Source organism: Rhipicephalus sanguineus, chromosome 3 (genome assembly GCF_013339695.2).
Source record: "Rhipicephalus sanguineus isolate Rsan-2018 chromosome 3, BIME_Rsan_1.4, whole genome shotgun sequence".
NCBI classification, from domain to species: Eukaryota; Metazoa; Arthropoda; class Arachnida; order Ixodida; family Ixodidae; genus Rhipicephalus; species Rhipicephalus sanguineus.
Window position 1 is genome coordinate 124,953,151 of NC_051178.1, and position 16,633 is coordinate 124,969,783.

The 16,633-nt window shown below is 49.0% G+C and overlaps 3 protein-coding genes across 4 annotated transcripts in view; 2 read left to right on the forward strand and 1 right to left on the reverse strand.

Moving 5' to 3' along the window:
* Nucleotides 1-16,633, forward strand: part of LOC119387083 (WAS/WASL-interacting protein family member 1) — a 259,526-nt gene that overhangs the window by 37,765 nt on the left and 205,128 nt on the right. The window lies entirely within an intron of this gene.
* LOC119387093 (ATP synthase subunit b, mitochondrial) overlaps nt 3,475-16,633 on the reverse strand; it is a 234,185-nt gene continuing 221,026 nt past the window's right edge. The window contains exon 2 of one of the 2 annotated variants that reach the window (XM_049413372.1): nt 3,475-4,024. In XM_049413372.1, coding sequence (XP_049269329.1) covers nt 3,530-4,024 — 495 coding nt within the window. In that variant the 3' untranslated portion in view covers nt 3,475-3,529. The remainder of the gene's footprint in view (nt 4,025-16,633) is intronic. The other variant, XM_037654400.2, reaches the window with a different exon arrangement.
* Nucleotides 5,101-16,633, forward strand: part of LOC119387084 (zinc finger MYND domain-containing protein 11) — a 67,386-nt gene continuing 55,853 nt past the window's right edge. Inside the window, exon 1 of the mRNA XM_037654391.2 lies at nt 5,101-5,267. The gene's annotated coding sequence lies outside the window, so the exon portion shown is untranslated. The remainder of the gene's footprint in view (nt 5,268-16,633) is intronic.

Consider the following 16,633-nt stretch of genomic DNA (forward strand, 5'->3'; position numbering starts at 1 on the left):
ATGTTATTTATAATAATTGGAATATAAATGTGAAGAAAATAAAGTGGACGAAAAGATAACTTGTCGCCGGCAGGGACCGAAAGCAGTGTAAACTATGTAGCATAAAACACGCCACCTTAGAACACATTTTATGGGAATTCGCACACATACAGGATGAAAATGCAGTCTCCTCAGGACAGCTTGGAGCGCAATGGAAAGCCACGCTGCTCAGCTCAAATTGGCAAGATCAAATATGGGCCATCCAGCGAGCACGGAATGCGGCGACTAGGTCTCTCCACCGCCCCTAGTACGGCCTAGGCCCAGGCCTCAATCCTCTGGTTTCAATAAAGTGGTTCACTCACTCCGTGTTGGTCAGTATGCTGTTGCTTCTGGTTGCAACAATGCGCCATTCCAGTAGCCCAAAGGTAAATTGGTTAAGATGTTCAATGCAAGCCGTAGAACAATCGCCTCGTACTGTTTTGCGGCATACAGTAGACTCTGTATTACAACTGACTATTTTGAAAATACAAAGTAATGAATATGAAGCAAAAGCATTAATAAAGCAGTTAATTGTAATGCAAGTACTAGTGGCAATATATATGACTGTGCTCACTTTCATTCCATGCAACATGTAATCTTGTGCAAGTTGGCCTGCTCACAAGCTATGCTGAAATGCAAACACCAAACCAGAAGGATGCATATGTCACAAGGATGAAGACAATGTATTATGCCTGTAGAGGGAACAATGGCAACGACAGATGTACTGCCACAGATCTACGATAAGTATCGAGCTACATGTAAGGATTCTGTATGCACAGTGTCACGTTACCCAGTGAGGGCACATGCGAAATGGCTAAATCAGTGAATTCGGTAAATCTTTTAAATATTATGAGCTATTGAAATAAAAGGTATGTATAGATACTTATACCTATGCCACACCGGACAACATAATGGCATTAACTCCCTAATGCCGTAAGATTTAATGCCATTGTGAAGTGCCACACGAGCAAATCAAATGGCATTCGTATTAATGCCGTTCGTCTCGAATGCCTTCACTGGAACCCATTCGATTGATGAATGTGTACTTTCAACACCAAAACTTGCTCACTGCAGTACACATAAAACGTGAAATAACATCTACCATGTCAAAAATATTTTAAACAGACTTTTAACAAACCATTCGTCATTTCCTAGTTGCACTATAGCGACGTTCACTTCAGAGTTGCAACGGCTTCAACATGACCGGCACCGTGTGGGTTTCCGGGCTTCAGATTCAACTTGCAATGACCGAAGTTGCTGTGATCAGTTGCAACGTTGCAAAAGACAAGTACAAACTCTAGATAGTAGCATCATAGTATCTTTGCTTCTACATTTCACTATCCCTGAACGCAGATTAGAGTTGTTAAAATGCATGTTTACATTTTATTATAGCCCAAAAACTGTTCATTTCAAAAGTCACTGTTGTCGACATCATCTGGTCAAATGCTATTAAATTTAGACGTGTGACAGCTCCGTCAAAAAAAATGCCATTCAGGAACTTAATGCCTTAACTACTGAATGTCATTTCTTGTGCCCGTGTGGCATGGGTATTAACCAATATGTTGATATTTCATTCAAGAATTTTTTTAGAACAAAGGTGCACTCACTGGCACTACAGCCGGAACTCGATTTAACGAAGTGATGACCACGCTCAAATTATTTCGCTAAATTGGGAAGTTTGTAAAAATGAGAAAGGAATTTTTCGGTCCCTTGAAATCTAAAATTGTAGCGTAGCAACATCGAGAAGCTACCATGGCATTGGATTTGCCGCTAACCCACACTTGTGTCTGCAAGGGCAGCCTGTACATGGATCCTCCCACGTCCAGGTGTTGCAGGCCAGGTAGACGGTCACAGGCTGCTGATATGTAAAGACGGAGAGGATGAATGTAGTCACTGTGCTAGTGGGCTGAGCAAGAAAGTTGCGAGAAGGCGATCAGTGCCATCTGTCGCACAAACAATGAAATAACGAAACCCACCACCCCGTTTCTGTGAAAGCGACTACAGGGACAATAAACCATTGCCGCTCCTAATGCCATGTGGTACAAAGAGTGCTACGGACTGTTCAGTTCGTTGTTCCGTGCATTAACATACTGTGCAACCTCGTCAAAATAAAGCCAAGGTCGTGACTAGGGCGGCTACATGTTTTAACGCGATAGTGCTAAAGCATAACCGAAAAAAGATCCCATCTCGTCAAAATTAGATACAAATCACCACTCTTTTTAGTCATTTATTTCTGGAGAAACTATTAAATCGGGTTTGTTGCCTAGTTAGTTTTGTTAGTTTGGGTTGACGACAACATTGAACCTTATGGGTACCTGCTGGGGAATTGAAATTTCTTCATTAGACTGGGATCTACATAAAATTGGGTTACGTTAGATTGAGTTTTAACTGTACTGTGCCGGCAGGGGAGCCATACAGAGGTTATACAAGCCCATTCACGGGCACTTGTACTCAGTGCGTCACATGACGTTCGTATCTGCCCAAAGAGCACATAACAGCTGTCAAATTTGTGCTAGATGAAAATGGAAAGTTCTGATGCCTGTGCAAAGAGGATTGCTACATGTAATGTCGGTAAATTTTTCATGCCAATATAAAACAGAACTCAATATATTTTGTATGCGCAGGTCGGGCTGTGCAGCATGTGATTCAATAATGAACATAAGCTGTTCCTAATCAACGTTTCGGTGAAGCAGAAACTTTACCCGCTATACCTAATGGTTTGTTCCTCAAAAATACAGGTGTGAAGTGCTAGCCCGAATGCAGTAAAAATGAAATGTATCCAGGAAGGACGAAATGATGTGGACAACAAAATAATGCTAAGTGTACTGAATTGGCGAGTGACTTGTAAGCTTGCGAACTATATAGGCCCCACCAAGAACAAAAACAAGTCCACTGTCTCAGACAAACCTAGGTCAAGGTATATGAAAAACAGCAGATACAACTGTATGCCTTCTTTCTTGTGTCACGTTCACACATTCGAGTGTCGACTCCCATTTGAATCAGTATATCGAGTTGTTCAGCGTGCCAAAAAATTTTACTTGTAGGCACTCCTGCTTTTTACGAGCTGAAACAATCTGAAGTGCCATTCTGGACATTGTCAACTTCCACCATGTTGTCACATTCCGCCATTGGTCAACTCTGATCGGTCCCCCGACAGCTGCTACGGCCTCTCAGATTGGGTAAAATGCCGCCATTACAAAATTCGGCAATACGGCGGCATTTGACACTGTCCAGAACAGCACTCCTGATTGGTTTGTTGTAACTAATGGGAAGTCATTAATGCATGAGGTAAAGAATACTCTATACAGGTGCAGGCATGCTTGGTTTACTAGCGGGCTGCAACGTGTGTAATGGTTTCGGATTAAAGCGGTGTCAGATGAGATGTGAAACGACGAGCCAGAAGACACAGGCCGTCGCTAAGGAAGCACGGCTTCCCTCGTAAACAGGAGGCGATGCACTAACCACGAATCCTTTATTACCACTTCTTTACAATGGTCGCCGAGACCTGCTCTCAAGCCTTGGCCGCCAGGGATTTGAGGTCAACGATGCACTGTTGCAGCGAATCCTTCTCCTGCTGCGGAGTGATGCCCTTCAGCACGTTGTTGACGATCCAGTCGACCATGTGCTTTTGCTGGAGCCTTCGCGTCACGTTCTGCACCTCGAGGTGGTAGTCGAGCCTCTTCTTCACCTCCTCGTACACCGACATCTGGCGCTTGCGGAACTCGGCTTCAAGCTGCAGTGCCACGTTCTCGCGCTTGGCCTCGAACAGGTAGTGCTGGCCTTGCGCTTCCCACTGGGCGTGTTCTTCGTTCTTGATGGCTTCTTTGTAGGTTTCGATGCCGCCCAGTCGGTAGTCATCGATAGCTTTCTCCTCCAAATCGGCTTCTTTCTCCAGGTAGGCCCTCACGCCGGGCCCGAACTTCTTGACCGCCACGTACGCCATAAGCGCCAAAGTAAAACCGGAGGCGAACTCGTGCTCCATGATCATGATTTCCTTCGAGTACAGGTAGACGATCAGGCCGGTGCCGAACAAGTAGGGTCCGGTGACGCCCGTCTTGTGGTAGAACGCCTGAAACCATTCGTCCGGAATGAAGGACAGTCGGACTTTGCCGGGGTATAGCGGCCTCTTGAGTCGGGGAAAGTTCACCAGGTCCCTTTCGGGAGGCTCGTTGGGGACGTGAAGGATTTCACGGCCATCTTTCGTGAAGGTGGGTTGGCTACTCGAAGCACGCACTGATGCTGTCGGGAGTGACGCCTTTAGAAGGGTAGTCGCGGAAAGTCGAGGTAGGTGCCTAAGTGCGGCGAGCTGCATCGTAACTTGGCGTTTTGAGGCCAACTAAGGGTACAAAATCTCGTAAAAAGTTGACCCCAAACGTCCTCTGCAAGGCAGGAAACGTGAAGTGAAATGATGCCGCTCGCGATGCGGCTGCGATGGCTGCTGCTGAGACGCTTAGCCGGCTTAGCCTGGCTTAGCGTCGTTAGTTATAAAATAATAATAAATACAAGATTCGATTTGGTCCTTTACTAGCCAAAATTTAATATACTAAATACTTATTGTAAAGCGATGTTCAACTCAACACAGCTAACTATGCTAGAGATTGCACCAAGCGCACTGGCGATCGTTACTCGACGTTACCTTGCTCGTTGCCTCTCCGTAACGGTAGTTGAAGCTCACACACGAAAAATGCAACAGTAAATATACGTCTTGGGCCTCGAGATGTTACTTGATGCGACGAAGACAGCGTCGAGTGGCTCGTCCGTAACATGCGTGTTATCTCTTCATTGTCGTTCCCCGGGTCCATTCACTGCAGCGACTGTAGTTCCACACCACGCCATGGGAAAGAAATTAAATATATATGTGTATTCACAGAGTTTGATGTGCTAGTTGCACATGAGCCGCACACGGGAGCAGACTGCTCGGTGCGACACACCGCATGCGATGCAACAAGCACCCTCGGCGGATACATTATTATCCAGTGGAAGTCGCACTTAACTACGGCACACTATTTACTCTGCATTCCTCCAGCGCCTCGTTTTCCGACGCGCTCTCAGCATTTCTCACGCGCTGAGTTTCGAAAGGCGATCGTTTCATGGTTTCATCTGTGCCGTCTTTCGTGTTCGTTTTGTTGTTGGGCCGGTTCGGCGAAAGGGCACATTATTGTGACGTAACCAGTTTCTGCGCTTCCCCAGAGGCTCCGGCAGACGTACACAGACGGAGTTACCTTCGCGCCATTCGGGCTTCGGCGAACGTAAGTTCACTTTTTCTGACACCGAATCGCTTCCTCTCGAAGCGTGGTATTCCTCTTAACCCTGGCTCACCGAGCTCAACTAACCCGCGCCCCACGGAGGCCCGCGTAGCGTGGACCGCCCGAGCGCGAGGCCCTGCTCGGCCCCAGCGATATCAACAAATGCTCGCGGTGGTCCAAAGTGTGTGTGTGCGTGCGTGCCTTTGTGTGCATCTGAGCTGTGCGTGGCTGCTGCCAGATCGTTTTCTTCTTTTGATGTTTGGGGCGCGTCTGCGGGAGACTCTCGGGGCAGCCGAGTATCTCCGCGCGAGCATGTGACAGCGTTTTCGCGCCGCATCCTGCTGCCCCTCGGATCGCCTTCGATCCTGCTGCGCACGCCTCATTGAACGGCCAGCACGGAACCTGGGAGTCGCGGGTGGGGAGGGGGGGGGGATCATACGTGCTGCTGCGATGGGTCACAGCAGGAGCAGCTGGGGTGTGCGAACCGAAGCGCGCCACCGATGTTCTATGCGGGGTTCGCGCCGTACCACATATAAGGCGACAAATAGGAAAAGTGGGCATCACACGTATGCAGTAGCGTGCGCGTAGCACCACGCGCACGGTTTAAAGGTCCAGCGTTAAGTAAGGAAAGAGAGATCGGAGTCGGGGGGCCAGTTTTGGCACGATGACCGCTCCCCGCAGTGGGGACTCGTACTTGATCCGAGGATCCCGTTTAGCGGCGAATGTAGACTGATTCACTGTCGATGAGGCGCGGCACTCTGCGTCAATTTGGGGCACAGGAACAATCAACCGGTTCTTAAGTGCTGGCCCGTACGCGCGCACACGCCGCTGACTCGCCCCCAAGTTTCCGGCCGATTCCCGTCGGCTATTTCTTGCCCACTGCGGGGCGCGTACACACCCCTGCGGTCACTGGACTTGGCTTCTTTCTGCTTGGTCGTCGAACCGGCAATTGGCCCGAATCATTTTGCTCGGAAACACAGTCAGGATAGCTGATGTTGGTGGTTGTCATCGCATCCATTAAGCCATCGTGGATGTTTACCAGGCACTTTGTAACATAGTACGCATTGAACGCTTAACTACAGGTGTTACTTTCGGCTGTGATCCGCACTGTGATTCTTTGTACCAAATTTGGGCGTAGGGCGTATGTCTCCTTGCTCGCTGTTTACACGTCATTTCCTCACTGATGTTACATTTAAAGATCCGCAGAAGAATACTCATGAGATATCTTGGCTGGGACCGGTGTACTGACCTTCAATGGCTTATGGGTTTCTCGTACACGTGGAATTAAAGGTAATATGTACTACTAAACGTAAGCTGTGTTCGTTGGGCCCTCGAGCTAACGCCTTCTTTTCTACACGAGGGCGAACACAAGTTAGACATATTTCTTATAACCTCAGTGAACATGTATTTGTGCTAAACAGAGAACATTCGCATACAGCCGGCAGTATAGGCGTATTTAGAGTAGCGTATAGAAACGAAGCCGATGAACTGGAAAAAGTAATAAACGCCACGTCGCACGAAACAACTGCAATCCCAGCCGGATCTGTATTTGGAGCACCTGTGCTTTGAGCAGTTCTGCCGTAAAAAAGCGACAGCGCGCAGCAGTATGGACTGGACAAATACTAGGCATTCGGCATGTCTTCTGTCGGAGGTGGTGGAAAGGGCAAAGCTGAAAGAAAGGTCGGGCGTAATAATAATAATAGCTGGGCCTTTCCGTCCCGAAACCCCGATATGAGCATTTTGCCTCCATAGAAATGCGGCCGAGGTTCGATCCCGCGACCTTCGGGTCAGCAGTCGAGCACCATAACCGCTGGCTCACCGCGGTAGGTGTGGGAGGAGACTGATCCCGATCGGGCATCGATGCTTCTGCTCGAATACAGCACAGCGCCCGTCACGAAGACCCTGCGCGCTAATACCGCGTGAAAAGACAGCGCCTGCAGAAAGGTGAGGCAGGGTCATTCAATGCATTGAAAGACTTTGTTGAGACATACGGCAGCAGTCGCGGAGTCGATCGGCAGCGTGTGCGGTGACCCAGGGAAAGCCAGCCCTCACCGGAAAACGAAGGCCGCACGGAACAAAATGAGCCTGGTATGTAGCTTTCTTGTGGAGTAGACGGGGTAGTTGACCACGTCCCACTTCAGGTAGTGAATTGACGTCCGTCGGCGTCCGGTCGCACCTTCGTATCGAGCGCGCGCTGATCCAATCGAACTTATAGCGTAATATGCCACGCTAGCCGGCTCTCCGCTGGCAGCGCCCGGCATTGCGCCCGGCATTGCGCCCAGAAAGTCACGAAAGCTCCAAAAACATTTCGAGCCCCGCCACGGTAGTCTAGTGGTTATGGCACTCGACTGCTGACCCGAAGGTCGCGGGATCGAATCCCGGCCGCGGCGGCTGCATTTTCGATGGAGGCGAAAATGTCTGAGGCCCGTGTACTTAGATTTAGGTGCACGTTAAAGAACCCCAGGCGGTGAAAATTTCCGGAGCCCTCCACTACGGCGTCTCTCATAATCATATCGTGGTTTTGGGACGTTAAACCCCAGATATTAATTATTAAAACAAAAACACTTCGAGTCAACGAATGTTTGGATGACGCTGTACAGAACGAATCAAACCGAGGCAACAGGTGATCCTCCATCATGGCCGCCGCTTCGATGAACGGATGGTAGTGACGTCACGATCAAGCCATGTGTACGTTTCTGTATCCGCCAGTAGTACTCCGCGGTTTGTCGAAATGCTTCGGCAGTTGATTCGTCACGGGATATAATGAAAGCCGGGAAAACTACCCGTTACATTAATATCACGAACAAAGGGGAAACTTTTGCGGCAAAGCTGTGGAGTGCCTCGTTGCGCAGAATATTGCAGCTTGCCAATCGTCTTCGAGGTGGGTGCTCGTAGCTGGCGGTGGGAGTGGATTTAGTTGCGTGTAAATCGTATTTTGTGTAATCATGACCCGTAGCCTTGTGCACTGTCCAAGCCTGCTTCGAGCATCCCAACTCTCAGCTTTCGAACTTGTAACCGAACAAGTCTTTATGGCGTACGCGACAGAGCGGATGAAATCGAACGTGAACTGAAAAGATAGCGGCAGCTGGCCTGCTGAGGCGATCAGATTTAATCTAACCTGTGGCTCCCGCAGGCACGCGCTGATAAACACGCCTCTCTGCGGAATAGCGTGTACAGTGTCCTAGCTTGCCTTCTCTTGTGCCGGTGATAGTAAAGACGGCGCGTTAGCAAAAGCACGATAAGCGCTGTAAGGGCCGTCATGACGGAACTCGCAGGGGCGAATTCGTGTGCGCGCGTTGTCAGTTGGCTAAAGATATACGCAGGGAGAACTTAGCTATACGTTGGTGTGACCATCGGATAATATCCGATAAAAGTCGCGTTCAACCCGTGGATGGAGTCCGGTCGCCCGACAACGTAGCCAAACGTTGGATGCCTGCCAATATGGTCTTTTAGTATAGTGACAGTAACGGGAAGTACGGAAATACGGTACTCTCGTGGTTGGCACGTTGCTATCTTTGATCTAGATACTTTGATCATCTCATCACGTTAGCGCACGCAATGAGCAACTCGTGCAGCTAAAAAGTTTTTAAAAAGCTGCTTGCCGACCACGACGGTACGGTATTTCCGTACTTACCTTACGACATTACCGTCACGGCTAAAAGACCCTAATTGATTATATGGTGCCTCGTTGTGAATTGTTGGTATAGGCGCCCACATTTAGGACCTCAGTGGTTTAACGCTTAAAAAAACCGGCGAATCTTGAACAACTTGCCTATGATGTCTTCTTGAAAGACGTGCACGGTGAACTGCGCAGATGACAAACCGATTGGAACTCATTATCTGTGTTTCGTCTTTCTTTTCGTGGCTCGTCGTGTGCTATTCACGAACGAGCGAACCACAATCACGGATGGAAATCTAGTGGTGTAGAGTTACTTTGGTGCGCTCACTCTTATTCCATAAAGTTGCGAGCTCGCGTGCGCGTATCACGTGTGAGCAATCGCCTAGAAACAGCATTAGCGGCTGTGACATGCACGCTTCTGCTGAGCACGAAGTTCACGGTTGGATTCACGGTTGGACATCGACCGACGGAGTCGAAATTCACCCAGACAATTCCATTACGGCGTCTCATGGGCTTAAAGTTGTTTTGGGTCGTTGAACTACATGCATCAATCGCCTTGGGGCGTCGACGTCAAGGGTGATTTTATTTTTCTTATGTGTCTACACTATATTCTGCTGCACTTTCAGCACTGTACTCTCAACAGGTGTAGCATGTCGCTATTCGAATCGCACAGCGCAGACATTGTGCAGAACGAGTTCGCAGCATTCGCTGTTCGCTCGCGGAAGAGCGCCGTCTCAGTGCAGCATCGAACACCGCGCATTGTTCGGTGCGAGGACGGGGAACAATGAACCACCCAGAACCTGTTCATAAGCTCTACACGCAGGCAGGCTTGTTCGAAAAGAGAACAGTGAACTCTGGCCACAACACAATCAGCCTTTTTTCGTTTTCCTGTGCTGCCCTCTGCCGTTTTGGCCAGGGGGCGGAGCTTCGCGGGGCGATCCGGGACAACCTGGATCGCCAGAACAAAAGCCTCCGAGATCGAAAGGCGTGCGGAAATCCTACCACAGCGTTTCGCGAATTTCCCGCTAGGGGAAGGGCGCATGCGCCGTGGCACCATGAATAAAAAAAAAGGCGAATTGGGTAGACAACACTGTCGCTTTTTCGTGTTTTCTACCTCAGAATGATAGTCACTAAATTTCCGAAGGCGGGCGGCCGCAGGTCGCTTCGTAAAACCAGGAACGGATGCTATCGAGAAGGATATGAATGGGTTTGGTGGCATTATTTCATGCAAGGCGAGTATTTAATTCTTCAAAAGGCACGGAACGTTGGCGCAGCGCTAATCTCGTATTGGAGAGAAAGGCAAGAAAATTTATTATGACGGGGGATATAATTGTACAGTCCAGTGAGGCGAATGGGAAGAAAGAGAGAAAGGAGGGGGGGGGTGCAAGTTAACTGGTTATTTGACACTTCTTTCTGCAAGGTAACTTGGCCCTGCGCCACATTGAAGGAAGCAGGACAACCATTGAAACCAACAGACAGTTAAGCCAGGGAAAGTATAGGTGATTTTTTTTTTAATTTTTAACTGTAATGTAATCATTACGACCTAAATTTACGGGAATTAAAGCGGACGAAAAAGTACCCTTTTTATGGCGGGACACGAACCCACGACATTCTCTAGCAAAGCAGGGGAACACAAAAACAGGAGACTGGAGCCAATGCGCGGAACGGCCGTCCGCGCGTCTTCAAAACCACACCATGCACTGAGGAGCGCGATTGGCCAATCGAGTCACTGTATCCTTTTCGCGACGGCCTGTTCACAGCCGCTAGTCGGGGCTCGGAATACCCGCTCTTTGCCGCCGAGTCGTCCGCGTGCCTTTCTATCGAACTTTCGGGCGCCCTCCTGGACCGCACGAATCTCGCCGAAAGACCCGGGCAAGAAGGACTTCGGCGCCCTTTGGACTCTTCACAGTGTGTAGCGACATTCCTGCGCCCTCCTTGGAAGCCCGCTATACAGGTCACTGGCCGTGCGCCTAACCTAGAACGGCCGGCCATCAACGCGGCGGGAAATGGGCTTGGCTGTGTGGCATGCGGGAAACAGGCATTCAGGGGAATCCCCGGCTTTGGTTAACCCTAAAAGCGTCGACTCAGCCCCTCACCTTGTCGGACGCTGTCTTTTAACATGATGTATTATGGTAGCGTCGTCGTGGCGTGAACAAGCAGTATACGCCGGCAGGCCTGTTTGGAGTTGTTCCGACCCCAGTGCGTTTACGCTGCCATATAGTGTCGTGGATTGGATCTATATACTGACGCAACGTGAGCGGAAGAATCAACACACTGTGTGTGAATGTGTGCGCGCTGACTAACCGCCGGCTTGACCATTATAAGCTCACAGTATATATACCTTCTACGAGAGGCGTCTTGGTAAGTGAATCCGGATTCCTATAGCCAAGCTTCGGAATTCGTGCGGACGTTAATATATACATATATACGTTTCGGGTGCGATAATCGGCTTAGAGCCTGCAGACTGTGGGCGCTTGTTATGCACAGCGTCAATCCTTGCTCGTCATTTCTGGTTCATATGCCAAATTATCGTTCAGCGTGTCGGGACTTCCGCTCGAACCCGTGCAGTGTTTTTCGAAACAGTCAACGCAGCATGGCGGCCGTATCTGGTTTATCATACAAATCTCTCTCCTGATTTTTTTCGACCGTTCCGAGTACGTTGTCGTGTTGACCTCTCTCAATTGAGTCGATGCGACTGGATCGCTTAGGTCACATTCAGTGGGAGCACATGTCTTTCACGCCTGTTGTTTCTGCTGGTATGGTATATAAAGATTTTTACACTTTACCAGAACAACATAACAACCGATAACAATTAGTTCCTGCAAAAACGTAACTGCTTACAGGTACCTGTTACTGTCTATAGGATGTAATTAAGGAATTCCTGAAAAGTCGCTCTTATTTTAATTTCCTTCTAACTTATATTAACATTGTACACTATACAGTAAATGTAGCTAGTTGGGCTGGCTATTCCACTGTATCCCGTTCAGCACTTTTGACCATGTTTTCATTCACTGACAATTGCTTTCGAAATGATTACACGTAAACAATCACATGTATTTAGTTACCCTACGAGTCTTGTGTCGTAATGCGTGTCGCATTGGCTCCACTGACTAAACAACGTAGACCCATTTGCAGGCTCAACGTGCATCTAATGAGTTTCTCTGCTAGCCTGTCAGCGCGTACCCAGTAACGCCAAAGACGTGATTTTCATTCATGCTACCTCAGATTGACCATACCACTGCTCCGATCGCTCAAATACGAGAGACTTGTTTCCCTCTCGCCTTCACTACCCTTCCTACAATCGCTATCGCTTCCTCGCCACTTATTTCTTCATAAAAACACGTGGACGACGTCAGCACTAAGTGTTGAGTGTATCAGGATTTCGCGAATTTCGGCAGCATGATGTCATCTCCGCTTGCGCTGTCGAAAATGCACACAACGAAGTGGAATCAGATGATCGCGCACGATAGGCACGCTACACAAATCAGAACGGGCGTGCGATTGCGTGGCAATGCAGGGTAGGAGGCAATTCACGACTGATATATTCCTCGTGTACAGACCAGTCGAGAGCTCATTTCCTCATGACGTCACGTGAACAGGCTACTGGCGTCACGAATTGTGCCGAAAAGACGGGAAACACCGGGAGAGAATAACGCGCTCGTTCTTTGCATTTTCAGAGGTTGTTTACGGGGCCTTTCAAATCGCAGTCTATAAGTGTTAATTTCAACCAGAACTGAGACTCTGCATGGTTCAACGGTTGAAACGTGCGGATATTAACGACGCTGACTCATATGCGTCGTCGTTCGACCTCTCACTTTTGATTTGAATGTGTGTTTTGTTTTTTATTGTCCGCGAAAACCGCGATGTACCTTTGGCATCTCGCTTTAAAAAGAAAAACAGAAAGCTCCAACGCAAAATTCTAGGATGTTCGATAGGTCGGTTGATTATATACGTTTTAGCAGACATTACACGGCGGCTGACCTTCACCAAGAGTAGAATCCTGGCGTGCCAGGAGAATGTCGTAAAAGCTAAAGGCCTGTCGGTCTGCCTCCTTGACACGTCATCGGGTAGGTGGACATAGTTTATTTTATAATAAAATATGATATCGTGTTCGTAAAAGACGGACGACCACAGCGCATATTTTGTACGTTCCTCGTGCATACAGGATAGCATTTCTTTTACCACGAAAGTGTTTTATGCCGGGGTCCACCAAGTACATCCGTCACGGATATGACGTTGATAAAACGGACGCCAACGGTGAGAAAGAAAAAAAAAACCAAGAAAAAGATACCCCGCTGGGAATCGAACCAACGACGTTGCGGCCGCGACGGCAAGCGCCCGACGCCCTACCGACTAAGCTAACTCGGGAGATGCTAGACACGGCGCGAACGCGCCTTATATCTTTAACACATTCTCTTTCGCGCCGGGCGGAGCGAGGCGGTGCCGCCGTCTGTGAGATGTGAAAAGAAGTAATGCTTCACGATCGACACTTACTAGCGCTTACTCCGAGATTGCACGCGATATCGGAGGTCATGGTTAAAGCGTATCGATACCAGAGAGGTAGACTGGCCGCGCTGGCGTCGCCGAGGCACCCTTGACGCATGCAGTTACGTTCTTTGCCTTTGGCTTCGTGTTAGCGTGCGTCGGCTCATCGGAGTAGTGCAGCTTCCACGTGCACCAACGGGATTTCTCCGCCGCCGACTGCTTCAATTGCGAGAGCACCGACTAACAAAACTGCTGCAATATGCGTTGCAGAAAGGACGCGATTTCGACGGGCAAATTTCGTGCCTTGGTGGAGCGAGAGCAGCGCCTGCGAGACAGAGGCCAGCGGGACGCACGCGTTTGCGGCTCAGGCTACGAACCTCTACCTCCCGTGTTGCTGAAGCGCAGTGTGTGTTATGTATGCATGAGCACAGGCGTCGGCTACCCATTACTAGAAAGCGCACACCGTGCCGTTTCTCTCCTTAATTGACGACGCTTTGAAGAAGTGCATACCGAGTATACCAGTGTTGATTATGAGCTTTTTGATATCATCCTTACGCGGGATTCGCGATTCTCTGTGTCCAAATATATGTTCACCCCATCAGCTACCGCAACGGTTTAATCATGATCATGGGCGTTAGTCGTCACGATAGAGACATGCTGTCAACGTGGGTGCATCCGCGTCAAACGGTGCTATAGCTGCCAAACACGAATATTTATAGACATTGTACAAGCTCTCATATATCACTACACAATAAGCACTACTTCTGTGAAGACGCGTTTCACTTTCGTGTTATACCGATTCCTGTGACGGGATCAGCCATGTTTTTTTCCCTTTCTTTTGTGCCTTTATATTAGTTCGTGATGGGCCAAATCACTCTTAACTATGTATATGGCAGCGGAATTGCAAAGGGTTTCGGCAAAAGCGCCGGGTGCTACAATACACGATCCAACATTCTCGAATCAAACCCATACAACCTGGTTGTTTAAGAGGGGGTCGTCATAGCCAAACTATCGGGTTTCGCAACATATATACATTGAAATTTTACCACGTGGCAAATTCCCTGCTACGGCGCTCATGGTTCATGAAAACCTAACGGCAAAATCAACTCGACTTGGAATACAAGGCCGTGTCTTATAAGCGAGTTTTACAGCGAAAGCTGTTATGAGATCACTTCAGCGGCCGTTTTTGGCGCCGCCGCCGGTGTCCGTAACCAGTATCGCTCGACATAAGAAAAAAAAAAAAGAAATAAGAAAAAAGTTCCAGGATGGAACGAGGTTCGAACCTGTGCCCTCTGCGTGGGAGCTCGGTATTCAACCTCAGCCATTCCGGTGCTTGAAACTGCTTTTCGGGAAGGAACCGCATTAACATTTGCAATATAGCGTGGTAGAAGAGTAAAATAAGCACCAAGCGTCACACAACGCGAATTCTGTAACCAGGCGTCACACAATGCGAATTGCGCAACGAGTCGGTTGTTGAATGCTTCGTTCCAACCCATTACGAAGGGCTCCGCCATAATTCTTCATCGTCATCAGCCATAGCATCAACAAAGTGCGCATAATGCCTTACATGCGTTCAGCAGGTACCAAGGCTGTCCGTAAAATGACGAAAAATGGCGCAGTGCCTGCTTCCCAACTTCTCAAAAATTACAATGATTTATAGCGCAGTGGGTTCCTCGCAAGTGCACTTGTATTGGTTGCCAAGGAAGCCCATAAGCGCATGATTCATTCCCTCGGGGTCTCAATAAAGTTATTTGTCCCCCCCCCCTCTCTCTCCCACGTCAACGTATGTTATACAGCATGGCGGGAGAGGGAAATAGTGACCGGGCGTCACCAAATGCAAATTACATAACTGGTGGACCATTTAAAGCTTCCAACCCACTACAAAGGGCTGAGCCATAATTCTTCATCGTCATCATTCGTAGCGTCAACAAAGTGCGCATAATGCCTTACAGACGTGTAGCTGGTGCCTCGCTTCTCCGCAGAATGACAAATAATGGCTTAGTAGGTGCTTCCCAACTTCACAAAAATTGTGATTTATGGCGTACCTTGCTAGTGTACTTGTATTAGTAGCTCCAAGAGAGTTTAGAACGGGCTCTAGAAATGCCGCTCTTCCAGCTTTCTCTGTGACTGTGCCTGGCGTTTTTTTAATAGAACGCGTTGCTGGGCGAGTTGGTGCATTGTCTACAAATAAAAGCAGAGCGCGAAAAAGACGGGGCACAAGACACGTTTTTTTAGTACTGCGTACGGTGCGTACGTAACGGCCTTGCGTACGCAAGAACGCTGCATTTCGCATAGTGGGCATGAACAGAAGTTCTGCGTACGCGTCGTATCATTTTCGGCGACAGTGTCGCTTTGCGTGGCGTATAATCTCGCTTTACCAATGGCTGAAGCGACTTCACTTGCCCGCCTTTCCTCAACAATTCAGTCAAGGTGCACTGAAGGCAATATTATGGCGACAACTCGAACTCAGAATACGGTCCCTGTATATTAGACGGGGTATTGAACCTGTAGAATGGTGCACCGAGTACTGGTTCAGGAAGGGAGGAAAGGAAAGGGGCGAGTTTTGGGAACAGTGAAACGGCTTACACCGCGCAAGCACATGAGTAACATCCAGCCGCCACGGTTGCCTAGTAGTTACGGTGCTCGACTGCTGACCCGAAAGACGCAGACTCGATCCCGGCTTCAACAGTCGCATTTCGATGGAAGCGAAATGCTGGAGCGCATGGGCATCGGCAGGATTTTCTCTTGGGGGGTGCAAACCATCGTTTCATCGTGGGTGGGGGCCAAGTGCCCCTTTTGTACCTCCTCCCCCAGCCGCGATGGCTAAATCCCTCACATGGTTTGCTAAACCCCTCCCCAGCAGGGGTTTAGCACATGTAATGTGCGACTTCTTAAAGAAACCTGGCTGTTCTTAATTACCCGGAGCCCTCCACTACGGTGTCTCCCATAGCCTTAATTCGTTTTTTTTTTTTTTTTGGCATCGTTAGGCCCCTTAAACCAAGCAATCAACCATATACAACATCCAGCAGCTGCTGCATTCGCTCAAGCCGGCATGGCGGCTGCTCATAGATGGCGCCTTTACGTGGGCGACAAGCAGGAAATAGCCGAAGGAGAGATCTACGATAACTCTTGGGGCAGCTAGCCCTCTGTTTGGCGGAGTAAGGCATACCGCGAACCAAGTACGAAGCATAGGCGCGCGCACGAGTCGGGCAGCTCCCCCCCCCCCCTTCTTTTCCCTAATCATCTGAGAGGAGGCGCCAAGTCT